The sequence below is a fragment of the Euwallacea similis genome, chromosome 20, assembly GCF_039881205.1.
Source record: "Euwallacea similis isolate ESF13 chromosome 20, ESF131.1, whole genome shotgun sequence".
Taxonomy (NCBI): domain Eukaryota; kingdom Metazoa; phylum Arthropoda; class Insecta; order Coleoptera; family Curculionidae; genus Euwallacea; species Euwallacea similis.
In genome coordinates, this window is record NC_089628.1 from 3,105,361 (window position 1) to 3,119,783 (window position 14,423).

The 14,423-nt window shown below is 41.7% G+C and overlaps 4 protein-coding genes across 13 annotated transcripts in view; 1 reads left to right on the forward strand and 3 right to left on the reverse strand.

The window, feature by feature from the left end:
* Positions 1-2,732, reverse strand: part of LOC136415733 (uncharacterized) — a 41,142-nt gene extending 38,410 nt beyond the window's left edge. Inside the window, exon 1 of the mRNA XM_066400503.1 lies at positions 2,514-2,732. Coding sequence (XP_066256600.1) covers positions 2,514-2,568 — 55 coding nt within the window. The 5' untranslated portion in view covers positions 2,569-2,732. The remainder of the gene's footprint in view (positions 1-2,513) is intronic.
* Positions 2,733-3,278: 546 nt separating this feature from the next.
* LOC136415503 (uncharacterized) lies at positions 3,279-7,255 on the reverse strand. The gene is made up of 9 exons (XM_066400091.1): positions 6,955-7,255; positions 6,489-6,700; positions 6,233-6,407; positions 6,093-6,176; positions 5,791-6,031; positions 5,281-5,737; positions 5,086-5,224; positions 3,990-4,112; positions 3,279-3,937 (listed from the first exon to the last, which is right to left on the reverse strand). The coding sequence occupies exons 1-9, from the start codon at positions 6,970-6,972 to the stop codon at positions 3,662-3,664; spliced, it is 1,725 nt and encodes a 574-aa protein (XP_066256188.1). The 5' UTR covers positions 6,973-7,255; the 3' UTR covers positions 3,279-3,661.
* Positions 7,256-7,388: 133 nt separating this feature from the next.
* On the forward strand, positions 7,389-8,575 carry LOC136415466 (ribosome biogenesis protein SLX9 homolog). The gene is made up of 2 exons (XM_066400049.1): positions 7,389-7,942; positions 7,995-8,575. The coding sequence occupies exons 1-2, from the start codon at positions 7,597-7,599 to the stop codon at positions 8,228-8,230; spliced, it is 582 nt and encodes a 193-aa protein (XP_066256146.1). The 5' UTR covers positions 7,389-7,596; the 3' UTR covers positions 8,231-8,575.
* Positions 8,424-14,423, reverse strand: part of Obsc (Obscurin) — a 30,671-nt gene continuing 24,671 nt past the window's right edge. For all 10 annotated transcript variants that reach the window (XM_066400033.1, XM_066400035.1, XM_066400032.1 and 7 more), the window contains 13 exons: positions 13,437-14,423; positions 12,838-13,358; positions 12,449-12,747; positions 11,363-12,057; positions 11,166-11,310; positions 10,810-11,114; positions 10,476-10,757; positions 10,060-10,424; positions 9,630-9,913; positions 9,258-9,438; positions 8,986-9,211; positions 8,828-8,933; positions 8,424-8,694 (listed from right to left, as the gene is read on the reverse strand). In XM_066400033.1, the coding sequence (XP_066256130.1) occupies positions 8,572-8,694; positions 8,828-8,933; positions 8,986-9,211; positions 9,258-9,438; positions 9,630-9,913; positions 10,060-10,424; positions 10,476-10,757; positions 10,810-11,114; positions 11,166-11,310; positions 11,363-12,057; positions 12,449-12,747; positions 12,838-13,358; positions 13,437-14,423 (4,519 nt within the window). In that variant the 3' untranslated portion in view covers positions 8,424-8,571. The remainder of the gene's footprint in view (positions 8,695-8,827; positions 8,934-8,985; positions 9,212-9,257; positions 9,439-9,629; positions 9,914-10,059; positions 10,425-10,475; positions 10,758-10,809; positions 11,115-11,165; positions 11,311-11,362; positions 12,058-12,448; positions 12,748-12,837; positions 13,359-13,436) is intronic.

Consider the following 14,423-nt stretch of genomic DNA (forward strand, 5'->3'; position numbering starts at 1 on the left):
GTTGCATAACTTAAATGTCGCTAATAATTCAATTTAAAAGGACAATGCCTGGGGGTCGCTTCGGTTTCTATTTGACCGCTCGCATTAATAAAATGGGAATGTCAGAAAAATGCCGTGGCACACAATAACATTATAAGAATTAATATTCCAGATGCTCGACGAGATTGCATTCTGTTGTATTCAGGACCATTTTTTAATATATGCGTACCTAGTTTGTACTGAGAACAAAGTGGTGTATACCTTCTACCATGCTATAACCATATATTATAACTGGGTAATATATACATGTTGGCTGGGCGTTTAAAGTACGGGACGTAATCAGATAGCGCCATATATTCCATAGAGACGCACCGTAATGTCTCTTTAATATTTCTTTCTCATTTTAAAGCTGTCAACCTGTTTTATCTAATTATTTCGTCCATTTGTTTTATGGCCTGTCAGAAAGTAATGTAATTTATCATTGGGGCTGTTCCAGCAGAGCGGCAAACCGATTCCGGGCTGTCAGAGACTGTCAGGAACTTGCGCAGCAAGCCGATTCCGGGCTGTCAGAGTGTGTCAGGAATATGCGCGGCAAACCGATCGGAACTCTTTGCACATATTTCTAACAGCTCCTGGCGATCCGGAATGGGTTTGCTTTCCTGTTGGAATTGAACTATTGTTCTGTCAAAAACCTTAACGTAATTTCTTGTCTTGCGTGGGAGAAAACAGCGCTACTTGGTAATTCATTCACGCCGAGACACCTTCCGTTTTGTGATTTAATTTTGTGATTTCCCGTTTCCGATTGTTTTAGTTTTCAATGCCTGCATTTGGTCATTGTATTCAATCTTTCGGTGATGAGTCGCATTCCAAGCAGTTAGGAAGTCGCCTAACCGCGGCATTAAGAAGCCGCATGTTTTATTCATGTTTTTCTGTATTCTGTTTTATTTGTGCATCGCAGAAACTGCCCCAAAAATTCGGTTTCAATTTCGAACCCGTGCCGCCCTTTTAAAATGTTTCTGCGTCGCTCTCAAAATATTTATAAAGTTTCGCAATTTTGTGTGTATAAAACAAGCTTAACCGGACGCTGAATTTTAATTGGAAACTGGGCCACCGTTCTATTATTACATAATATACCAGCTTAATGGGATGCACAGGATCGAGCCGAAATAAGTGCGTTTTCCGAGATGTTTCGCCTTGAAAACTCTCGATTTGCACGCCCACATGGGACCCGAATTTTTGCCCATAAGCGAATTCAATTTGAACAGTGCCGGTCACAATGCGAAGGCCTAATCGAAGTTCTGATGGTGCGGGACCAATAAAATGCCAATTTATCGCGTTCCGACCGCGGTTCTCCATTCGTTCCACCTTTACGGAACGATATGGTTCTCGGACGAAATTTGCATAATTCTCCATTTTATGACCGTGAAAATTGAAATCCCGAAATGATGACACATTGCTCAATGCAGGGGATTTTGTCGATACTTTGCAGAGAGGCGGAATCGGGCCAAAAACTTTTCTGTGGCCCATTTTGTTCCTAATTTTGCCGTTGTGGTGACCTCAAATGGTCACTGAGCTAAAGCGTGCGAATATGGGGGGAAAATCCTCCCATAGATAGTTAGATTTGAAAGAGGCAGCATCGACATGTTGCGGCTTGTAATTTTCACATCTGAACACTTTCAAAGTTCAAAATTTCTATTCGATTGCCCTCGTTGGGTCGCATGACAGTTAAGTTACTGTTAAAATTAGCAATTATAATCCGGTTCTTAACCACTTAGACGCGAATCACATTTTTCGATGGCCACTTAATTTTTATGTGTTTTTCTGGCCACTGATGTAGACAAGTGAAATATCTCTAAAGCAGCAGTTTGAGCGACTGATCATCTCTTATCGCCCAAAGGGTGCTATCCTTGACCTTAAATTAAATCAGAGCCTTCACTGATAACCGCAAGAAAAATGCAGCTGTCCGGTGAATTCAAACTGGTCAGTCAAGATCCTTAATTGACCGACGATGGGACGGCGACACGCAACTGCATTTTTTTGCGAATTCTGCGTTTGATATGCAAATTGGTGCACGCTCCGCAAGACCATTGCCGCAAAATGGCCATAACCACGGGCTTTTTTCATCACGGTACCATCGCAATTTATGGATAAAATAGTGTTTGTTTTGTTAGCTGCTTTACCTAAGCGCTCAAAAGTTATAGGAGCGCCCATTAAAACTCTTGAAACAGCGAGATTTACGACACTTTTCGGTGAAACGCTTGAAATCGGTGCTCTTGTCTATTTATAAGTGGGTTCTATGTCTGCCTCCTGGAGCAGTAGTGATGTTATTTTACCAGACTTTTCACATTTGTATTTTTAGTTCTTTACTGTATCTACCGGTAACGCCACGAAATCCAAATTCTAAACGGCGCATCGAATTGCTCAAGTGCTATTCGTTATCATTCACAACTTCCGCAGCAACCTTGACCCTATGACTGGCAGGAAATCCCCCTTTTGCCCTTACTACAGCCCATTACCAGGGAGCGTGGCCTTACCGAAAAAATCCTCCCAAGTGGTGTCATCTTGAATGTCCCAGTCAAAGTCTGTCATATTCACTCCAGGGTACTGATAGTGGAACTTAAAACAGTCACATTTCACCAAACCGAAAAGGGGATGTTTGAAGTCCCTTCACCGACGTTTGCGTTTTCGACGCGCGCCGTCGTTCTCGTCCGACGTCGACGTCGCCAGCTTGTTTCCGCAGCAACCGGTGAACTACTGAGCGTTGTAGATTGTAGAGAGTAGAACTTGCGGTAGGTGCATGCGGCACGGGCCATTGCTGCGCACACAGATTTCGGCCTTTCATGTTCACTTTTTTGTCATTTAATTGTACAGGGTGTTCCGTGGTGAGAGGACGGTACTTCAGAAGATGATTGTCCTCTTCGGGCCACAGGTGTCATGGGTGATATATGCGATTCAAATTTATTTTTGCCCACTAGTGTTTTCAGTGTTTCGGCACCTCATACCTTTTTTTTCTTGCAGTTTTTTCCCTACGGTTTGTTTTTATGGAGTTTTGAGGTTGTTTGTGTCCGCGTGGGGTCCGCCCGCGCAACGGCTTCAGAGTCAAAAATAGGTAAATAATCAGGTTTTTATTGTCGGTTTAAGTAAAATATCGTTAAAAATCAACGAGAATGTAAAATCTAACCGTTTCTTAAACCGTCGAAAATCGGATCCGAACCGGGAAGTCGCCGTAAAACGCCCCGTATGGGAGCGAACAGATAAACAAAACTATAGTATATTATGACATCAATTTTTATTACACTACAGCTTATGGCAAGAATAAAGTATGTAGTTTAGTACTCATGCACATTGCTCGCTACAATAAAGAGTCATAAAAATATTTCACTGCATTACTGCCGTATAATGTGTCTCAGATTTCACACGTCGAAAATATGTATGTATGTGTTATGAAAATTAGATTTTCGTCTATATTATAAGACTACCATTCATAAACCTACGTTTACCAAATATGGAAGATGCATAAGGAGTAGGTAGATATATCATTTCGGCGTAGTCTTAAACCTAGAAGGAATACGAATCTAAAATACCTATTTAATACTTTTTTGGTTGTGTGTAGGTTTCGATCACAGTTCATTATTCAGAATAGTTGATACGCACACTCAAGAAAATGTCTCTTAATCAAAAATTAAATCTCTGTCTCAGTGTGCGAACTGGTCCGACTGCCCTCCCTCGAAATCTCTCTACCCTTCTCACTCTCCTGATAACTCTTGTACTTCAGTTTCCCAATTTCAACGGTCTTCCAAAAGTCGCTCTCCCCAAACAGGAACCTCTTCACGTTTTCCTCCATCTCAGCGTACCGGGCCTTGTCCAGTTTGATCTCTCTCTCGGTCCTCGCATCGATTTTCATGTCTTCCATTCGCGAGTTTTCTGGACTGCTAATATTGTCGTTGTCTACGGTTATCTGCAAGTTAATTGTTGCAGGTAAATTGCATTTTTCTAGTGGTGATTCGCACCTGAACCCAGTCGTCTATGCGCTTTTGATGTTGCGTGGAATTTTCGCTCACGACGCTCATGCGCTTGCTGTTGTAACTGGATATGGAAGAATCTGGTTTTGTGAGAGAAGTTGGCTGCGGTTGCTAATAAGAGATAATTTCGAGGGTAGTGAAAATTATTTGAACGGCTGAAATGTACAGACTAATAGCAAGCAATAAACTTCTATTTTCCTCTAATCTCTTAAGCTTAACCGTCAACGATAGAAACGTAGTAAATTTTGTAAGAAATAGCACCTCAGTGTAGGGAACCCACAATACGCATATCAAGTATTCAAGTAGTCATGCGGCAGCGTCATGCTAGGTTCATCTTTTTGGTTTGATGAGAGATTTAATAGTTAGGAAAAGGTTTGAGGAAAATTGTAATGACAGATGTGCAGATACAGGACGTCCAGAAATAAGCATTAATTGATTTAATAAGGATAGTTTAAAAATACGCTTTTTAGATGGATTTTGAAGATATCCCTCTGGAGATTTTTATTGGTTGATGCCAATCTATTTCTATGATCCATTAGTTCAGGTGTATTAATAATAAGCTTACTTTCAATGTGACCTTTAAAGCCTAAACAATAATTATCCAAAGATAATAAATATTTACATGACATACAAATCCATTACCTGCTAATGGATTTTCAATATTTGAGAGCATTATTTAGAAGATAGTATTCACAATTAAAAAATGTAGGGTTTTGTCAAATTTAAGGAGTATTTGGAAGTCACTTTAGTAACTCTGCATCGTTCATTTTGTGGACCCACTCAATGAGAGCAAGCTGGGATATAGCAATATAAAAAAGACGAAGCAATAACTTGCCTATGGTTTATTCAAGCAATAACATTACAAACTGTGCTACTATTTAATATATCATGCTAAAATAAATGCTGTATAATCACATGGGTAAAAAGTCTTAAATGATCGCTTGAAGATGCGTGTTTTGCATGCCTTAAACAAACAACGCTCTACTGGAATATAACTTAAAAAATAATTAAGAATCTCCTTTGTAGACATGCAACTTTCAACACAGTCATAAACAGCTCTTAAAGTGTACTAAGTAGATCATACCTGGGAGGAGTGTTGCTCACTTATCCCTTGGGCGAATAACACTGGAGTTACAGTGTTTTGCGCGTTATCTAATAAAATATTATTTGACCCAGTTTGAGGTCGTATGGGGCTTATATGCATAGGTGGTATCTCAGTAGACCTTTGGAATTTATTTTCACATAGAAAAAGAAATGTCAGGGGTATCAATCCACTCACCTTTTTTCTTGATCGTGCTTCTCATCTCTATTCGCCTCATTAAAATCAATTAACTCTTTGGTTTGTATGAGTCTATTATCCACAGCTACTACCTTTAATTCGCTGCCAATGGACTTAGGGCTTGATTGGGCTTTTTCTATAAGGCAGTAATTGTTTGGCTGTACTTTGACCACGTTTTGAGTAGCGTTGGTTTCGCAAACAGGCAGTGGGACTACCAAATTTGGATAGGGTGATGCTCTTCTCGCGGGTTTCTCTTCTGTGGCTTTTACCACCACTGGGGGCCCTGTCACAGACATAAGCTCATTGCATTTCAGGCAGACATTGTCCCTGTACTCATTCCCAGTTTGCATTCCCACATGATGGTGGGACACCTCATAGATTATTTTCAAGTTTTTGGCACAAGTGCAAGTGTCGCAATGTTTCGCCAAAGCTCTCTCTTTCTGTCGTTCTTCCAGAACTGAAATAAGTTAAATTTTATAAAATTCAAATATTAAATTTCTTTGCTGAAACCTTTTGCCATAATCGCAGCTGAAACTATGTCAACTTGCGGTTGTTCAGGATCATCAGCAAACGTTCTTCTGTCCAATTCTTTTGGGGATTTTGGCACAGAATACACCATGGCAGTGGGGGGAAACGTAGGGATTGGCACTTTGATGCTCTTCGGTTCCTGTGAGGCTCTCGCCTTCTCTTCAGTTGGTTTTCTCTTGTTGTTCATGTAGACTGAGACTTGAGTTTGTACTTCTGGTGGCAGCTGGAATCATTGAATGCTCATTATAAAAAATTATTAGGTACTGCTATGCAGTTTTACTTACAGAATCAAAGCGATGGGCAACATAGTTTGTTTGCTTGCATTGCAGAAACTGTATTGCCAGACTTACGTCCTTTTTATAGCGTTCCTGAAAAATGGTAAAAATTAAATGTTGCTCAGGAAATTTTGATATTTTAAACGCACATTATCCTCCATTAACTTCTTCACTGCATAGTTGGCTTCTGCTAAATTTCGTGACAAAGTAGCGACGTCTCTAGTTAAGGTACTTTTGTCAGTTTCACACACATCCACTAACTTGAGTAGTTTATCCTCCAACCCTTGGTTCACCCTCTGGACTCTTCTATGAGCCTCATACAACCTAGAAATATGGTTTATGTCATGAAAGTGATTAAAAATATTTATTAAAAAGTTCTTTAGATTCTTTTACCCAGACTTTTACCTCTTGTATTTATCCTGCCATGTGAGAAGTTCCTCTTTTATCGCTCCAAGTTCCCCAGTAGGAAACTTGTTAGCCTCGTTGAGGAAATTAGTTTCCATCATGACAATATGATTTTCCTTTTCTAGCAATCGCTGTTTCAAGTTTTCTATCTCCACATGCAGCTGGATGTCTTGGTCATTTGACATGCATCTTTTGCAGGAACACCCACAGTCCTAATATTTCATTCATAGTTGTTTTTATGATTTTTACAAAGGAATAAATTTATTTTTAATGAGTGATGAAAATATCTTCTTGGTGCACTAGAACTTATTCATTTTTCTTATATAAATAAGGGCTAAACTCTTCATGCAAGACACTTGAGCTCTAAAAGTTTCTGTTTCAAAGTGGTGAGATTGAAGCAGTATGGCATACTTCCTAAAGGTTTTCTCAGGAATTTTTAAATAAATAATTTGCTTAACTGACTTGCCTTACACTTGTTGGCCATTCTTGAAGCAGCTGTCAAATAAAGGCTTCCTTGAATTCTTTAACACGTAATTGCTGTGATTTGGCAAAAATACCTATAGTATTAAATGGGGCCCCTTAAAACTAACCGTGACGTTACACCACTGGCAGCACTAATCGCAATTTCTGTTAAAAGATATTTATGCAATCGTTACATACTGAAAATAAGTAGATATTGGCAATGACGATTTTGTATTTGTTTATTTTTAGTTATTAAATTATAAAAAAAGCATAATATGAAAGTCTACCACTATTGTTGATTAATTGTCACTCTCACTGTCATCTTCGATGGGCATCAGCTGTTCTACTTCTGTTGAAAGGTAGGCAACTATATATACACATTTGGCCGAATATGTGAGGAGTTATTTTCGAGGAGAAATAGTTTAAGTTTGGAATTAATGGTAGATGGTGGTTTCCGATAAGGCGTTTTATGTCAACATAACCTAAAGAAAAAATTGTTTTGCTCTCTTTTACTCTTCATTTTGGATAAAATTTAATTGTTTTTGCTGGTTTTTCGTTTCCCTGAAAAGAGAATATTACATCTCGATCTAAATATCACTACTGGCAAATTGGGAATAGTAGTGGTAGGAATAGTGGTAATTTTTCAATGGGTAAAGTGCGACGATTGAGACAAAAGTACCATGCTGCAACTAAAACTACTCAAGTCCAGCCTCTTCAACCACCTCTTAAAAAACAGACTCCCTTATTACCACCCCTTTCAACCCCTTCGGACAATTTATTTGCCAACATCAACATCAATTTTGAAGATCTAAAAACTCAATTATCTGATGACACAGACGACGTCAAATCACAAAAATCTGTGAGTTCAAAAGTGAGTCGCTTGCCTAAAAAAGATAAATTGAGAATGCGTAGAGAAATGTTTCTGAAGAAGATGGATGTGATAAAGCAAGCTAAACAGGAATTGAAGGAAAGAAAGAAAGCTTCCATAATAGGTACATACCCGAGTGATTTTGGAACTGAGCTTTAATTATTTGTTGTTACTAGGGAATACAAAGGCCTTGAGGGATGCCCTACCTTCATTAGAAAATCTTTTTAAACAGAAACCTAATGTCAAGTATAATATTACTAAACCAAAAAGGAAAGGTATTCAGAAATCCAAAGTTAGGAAGAAGGAGCTGATTCAAGGAGTGAAGACTTTTAAGGCGATTCTAAAGAATAAAACATTCAAGAAGGACCCAATGAAGGCCCTTTCTGAGCACATCCAGACTATAAATTATTAAGGAAATATGTGTTTTTATTTAGTGAATTAAAAGCTTCAGTGGGATTTTAAACAATTATTTACTGAAATAAATAACTCTTAAAACAATAATAAGAACAAGGTTATAAATGTAGTAATGTAACGTCTTGGAATAACATAACATTTAAAACACAAAAATTCATTTTTAGGAAAAATTCCTTTCCAAAAATCATGTCTGCACAAAAACCATATTTTATTCAGAACTAACAACAATAATATTCAATAATCATCAAAAAATAGGCTGTTATATCCTTCGATAATAGCATCATTGAAATAACAATAAATAATTATATACAAAATAACTTTAATACTAGCTAGTCCTATCTAAGGCGAAGTCAATAGTTCCTCTTGTATACTGTGCGATCTAAAGAGAGCTTTGCCGCCCAATTCACTAGTTGACGACTGAGCTGAGGCTTCCCTTTGTGAGTGATATTCTTCGCAATATTCCTGCAAAGTTTGCAAAATCATTTTAAACTTAATGCAAATTTCGTCCTAACGGTGGTGAAACGGAAATTAAAAAAGCTCTGACGAAATGGTGGTGAAGCCGTTTTCCATGAGGGAGTATTTAACTAAAATTTACCTTAATCCTATGTCCTAAAAACACGTTTCTCTCTCTCTTCTTAATCATATAATCCGTGGGTAGCAGCCACCTGTTCTCGTGACACTCTTCCGGCGTAGGTCTGTGACTGAAAACCGCACCAAATCATTTTGAAGTTGGTACTCAAATAAAGAACGTACTTTGGTTGTCGCTTAAAAAGGAGCATAATAAATCTGGTCGCCTCTTGCGACACTTCCTGGTAGAGATGCTCGAACCTGTACCTCACAAAAAGAGTGTTTTGCCGCGTCTCATTCTCATCGCTTCCCCTAAAGGGCACTGTCCCCGATAACATAAGATAGGCGAGAACACCCACCGTCCAAATGTCGGTTTGTGGGAATGCAGGCTCTTCCGCCAACACTTCTGGAGCTAATTTATGGATTAATAAACATTTTTCTAAAGGGGAAAAACGTACATATATAGTCTCGATGTCCGAGGACAGGGACTTTCGTCCCCAGCTTGGTTACTCTATGGGCGGATCCTAGATCGACCAGTTTAACTTGCAGGGAGCGTACGCTCGCCATTACGACATTGTCGGGTTGGAGGTCCAAGTGACATAAACCACGCCAGTGTAGGTACTGTAAACCGTCGAGGACCTAAGTGGGAAATATTATCAAATCGTAATAAATTAAAGATAACTTTTGGGTCTGTGTCCTTCACCATCATCAGGAAAAATATCCATTCACCATTATAACTAAAAGAAACCCTTGAAAGTAGCGAAGGAGATAGGAGATGTACTTAGGCACTATCTATAACTGATCAGCAAGAAGAAATACGGAAGACTTACCTGACTAATTATAGTAGCCACAGCCTGCTCAGTATACTCATGTTTACTGGCCAGATAAGTCAAAATATCAGCTCCCTGAAGCTTCTCCAGGATGAAAACTGCCTTGTTGCCGGAATGATAAGCGGCCAATAAGCTGGCCACTCGTTCGTGTCTCAGCGAGCGAAGGGCGGCAAATTCTCCCTCAACATCATCCTTTTGCTTCTGAGTGGTCATGTCCAGGATCTTGGCCACCACCACCATGTCACTGCGCTTGTCCACTGCTTTCAGCACTGTACTAAAGCGACCTAACACATTAAAAGTATCAAAAGTCTGCATTCAGATTTGAAGCGCTCAGTTGTAAACTAAGGCACCGTGCGTCACATTTATTTACATTGCAGAGTCATTCAATGTGTGAATTGACCATAGAAAATTCATCTCATTGCTTGCTCACCTCTCGATATTTCGGAAATGAAATTGTAATGTTCCTGAATGCTGGAATGCTCCCATTCAACAGGCTCATTCTCCACGTTATAGTTGTTTTTAAAGGGAACTTCCTCCTCCACCTCTTTTCCGCTGTCTGTGATGGCCTGCAAATGGGCCATGGCCTTGCTTAACTGAATTTTTTCAGCACCCTCCGGCTTCGTCAATATTGGAGCTGTAGGCACCCCTGGATCACTCCAGCCAATTGAATTCTTAGCAGCCAGTCTGAATATGTAGGTCTGGCTTGGTTCCAACCCCGTGACCAAGTAAAACTCGTGGTCAATATTGTCAGCTTTTTTAATCCACTCTGTTTCGTCTGCCACTTTATATTCCAACCTAAAAGTATCCGAGTGTTACTCTTTTTTCAATTTAAAAAAAAATACAAACCTGTAGCAAATAACCGGGGAATTTCCATCGTGTTTGGGCTGACGCCATTGTAGTAAAACTTCGGTGTCGGAGAGTTGGGGAACTTCAGGACTGTCAGGCTCATCGGGAATCAAACCCAGGACGATTCGAGTTCTGGTAATGGTTTGGCCCAACTTGTTTCTGGCCACTACTTTGTACATGCCTTGGTCGAAGGCCAGGGCCGGAGTAAGGCGGTAATGCGACCTCCCTTCTGCGTCCGTGAAGATTTTAATGCGGTGGGATTCGGCCACGATTGAATCATTTCTGTATGAACACTATCAGTAAAGATGTCAATTTTATCTAATTTCAAACTTACTTGAACCACTGCACGACAGGTGTGGGTTCTCCGACAGCTAAACAAGTTAATTCCAAATCTTTTCCTTCAACCATGGCGGTCATTTGAGGCTTTTCCCGGAAGAAGGGCCCTCTGCCTTCATGTTTGCTCTCCAAAAAGGCTTCAGCCTCCACGTAGGTGTCCAACCTTGATCCTAGCTCACGTTTCAATCTTCTGATGTATGGGGTATCAGTGGCACCGTACTTGTTAATACGTGCCTTCCTTTCGTCGTCGATCTCCTCGTCCATTATGTCGGTGAATCTGCGCCTCTCCCGAATTATGGGGGTCTGTTAGAAGATCAAATTGTATTTGAAACATACAAAGAAAATTATACTTACACTCCAATCGTAGCCGTTGTCATCTGACATGATATAGGAAGACCCTGGTGTTCTATTAACGGCCACTTTCATGTACTCACGCAGCCGCACCGGGAAATCCACATCCCTCAGTTGCAGTAGATATGTGTCTGGACCATTCTGATAACTAAGCAGAGAATTGCCATAATATACCAACAATTTCGAGTTGAAGCACTTACTGGCTTTCAGACTTAATGACTCCAATTTCGTAGTTGAGAGGTGACCTCGAGGGCAGATGATCTTCCCATGTTCTCGTTTTCGGAGCTTTATCTCTCGGTGGGGATGGTCTGGGAGTGTAAACCTCCCCGGGCGGATAAACCATCTTGGAGGGATGAGTGAAGGCTCCTTCTAGTGGTCTACGCCGGAACCAGCTTCTGCACGATGCATTGTCATACCACTCCCTATACAAGGTCCAGTAATCTCTCAAGTATCTGCTGCTGATTTGGTACTCGTCCTGGTATCTCTTGTCGCATCTCTCAAGCCACGGGTGCCTCAAAGCGGTCCTCACGTCCATTCTTCCGTCTGGATGGTATACCAACAGTTTGGTGATAAAATCACGAGCCTCGGGGCTGAATTTGCACCACCATTCGTCGTCAAACGACCACGTGCCGTCGCGAATTCTCGTCAGAGTCTCCCTGTCGTGAGCGCCTCTGAATGGGGATCTTCCTGAGAGCAAAATGTAGGTGATGATGCCCACGCTCCACATATCATGCCCGAAACCGACGCCCTCGTTGTTGACGCACTCGGGGCTCACGTATTCGGGCATTCCGTACATCAGGGGATATAAATGTGCTATGCTGATTTGTCTCGAAAGGCCGAAATCAGTGATTTTGAGATCGTCCCCACCGGGATGGGCGATTAACAGATCTCCGAGCTGAAACAGATGTTAGCTATGAGTATCCAGACAACTAACCGCGACAATATAACATCGCCTCCACCATATAGTGTAGAAAAATAAAACGGCAAATAATCTCGCCTCCACCATATAGTCAAGAAAAATGAAACGATAAATGAACTCGCGCTGAGACCAAGATAGCTTTAGATTTGGCTTCGAACAAGGAATTGTAGTCTCAACCTCGGTCTCGCGATCTCGCGAAGCTCTACCTGCAGTGAGACCAAGGAGTGGAGGCGCAATGTAATGCCGAATGAACAAGGTGGCACATAGCATGAAAGTACGATATAAATGTTATTTCTCGTCAAAAGTATACATAAATCTTGGCGAAAAGGATGGAGGCGTGGTGGAAAAAGTTCTTATGTTCGCTTACATTAAGACCCATATGGGCATATCCCCGCCCGTGCATGTATTCCAGGCCCTGAAGCAGCTGTCTCATGAATCCGGCGATATCGCTCTCCGTGTAATAGTCGGTTTGGAGCAAATAGTCTGGAACTAGCTCTCCTCCGGCTCCCAATTCCATGATAATGCCCAAAGTGTCGTCAGTCTCAAACGCATCATGCAGAGAAATTAATTTCTTGTGGCGTAGCTGGTTCAGGACGTCCAGCTCATTATACATGAAGGGACGCAGCTCACCGCGACCATGCATTATCTTCGCGGCCCAATTGCGACCTAATTAAAAATTCATTACGTAGACACGAGAGTAGAGAAATTTTTGAATTCGTCATAAATTTCCCACTATGAGAACTTCATCTATCTTACCATTGACTCTTTCCACTGCGTGATAGGTAATTCCCTGAGTGCCTCTGCCGAGTTCATCTCCAAGATCATAATAATCAGTAATGGGTCTTTTATGTGGCCTGATCGGGGATATGTTGGTGTACGTCCTGATTCCGTACTCCCGATCATCATCCTCGACGTATAACATGGCGGAGGCGGAAGCCGTACCGGCCACGTTCCGTGCCGAGACCGAATACAGACCTTCGTCCTTGTAGATGACATCGTTGATGGTGAGAATGGCGGTGTCGGGTTCGCGGAAGGTGATTTTGATCCTGCTGGAAGGCGCCAGGGGTTTCCAGTCGCGGTACCACTTGATCTCAGGGTACGGTACACCCACGATGCGTGCGGTAAATTGCACACGTCCTCTTACGAGACCGTATTGGATGTCCGGACGTTGAATGAAGTAGGGCGCTTCCGCGATTTCCAGTCGCACTCTTTGGCGGGCTTCACCATGCTCGTTTCGGGCCACGCATTCATACCAGCCCACGTCTCTATCCAGCATCCTGAAAAGTATTACAAGTTCAAGGCGCGTTTGTGCAATTCCTCACTCTAGACAGAGATACTCAATCTAATTGACTTACTTGTTGATGAATAACGTGGCCTGTCCGTTCCTCGTGTAGCTCCAATCGAAACGACCTCCAGGCTCGATCAACTCATCGTTAAAGTAGAAACTGACTTTGGGTTTGGGGTACCCATACACGAACCAAAACAAATTGGTGTTTTGGTCTTTAACGCCGTATTGTGTCGGATGTTCCTGTCTCAAGAAAATCGGGGCCTGCGCCATTCCATCATGCAAGGGCCGCTCAATATCAAAGTCTTTAGGGAAGTAGGGCGAAGTCTCCGGCCTGAAGTCAATCTCCGGAGGCAAGTAAGGCTTGAATTTTGGTAAATCCGGCTCTAATTTCTGTCGGTGCGTCACAGCAAATGGTGAAGGATCACTGACTCCATATTTATTCTCCACCCTCACTCGGAACTTGTAATCTCTGAATGGCTCCAAGTTTCTGACCCCGCAGGTGCAGCTTCTGATCCCAGTGCGCACTGTAAACCAATCCCCATTGGGCAGCTCGCACATTTCCAGCTGGTAAGTTACAGGTTCTCTTGGACCGGAAGGTATTGAGGGTTTCCACGACAAAGTCAGGTGTCTGTCGGTCATTTGAGAAATGATCGGAGGGTCTGCCAGAGGCACCGGGGCCCCGCTACGTTTGTGTTTGTCGAAATCTGTATACTGATCGGTCATGGGACGTTTTGGTTTTGATTCTAATCCTTCGTCAAACTTGAGCGAGGCGTGACAAATGTCGCTGCCGTGCTCGTTGAAAATCTTGCAGGAGTATTTCCCCAAATCGTCCTGATCCACTCCGCAAATTGTCAATCGCAAAAGACCTGCAGTGTCCTTGTCCATGCGAATCCTGCTGGAGGGGTAAATTTTCTCGTCGTTGTGGTACCACTCAACTTCCGGTTCGGGAATTCCGGTGGCGCAAGCCGTAAACTTCGCAGTCATGCTTTTGTATAACTCAGTGTCTCCGATGCGTTTCAAGAACGTCGGAGGCTCAATCTTTTGCTGGAACTTT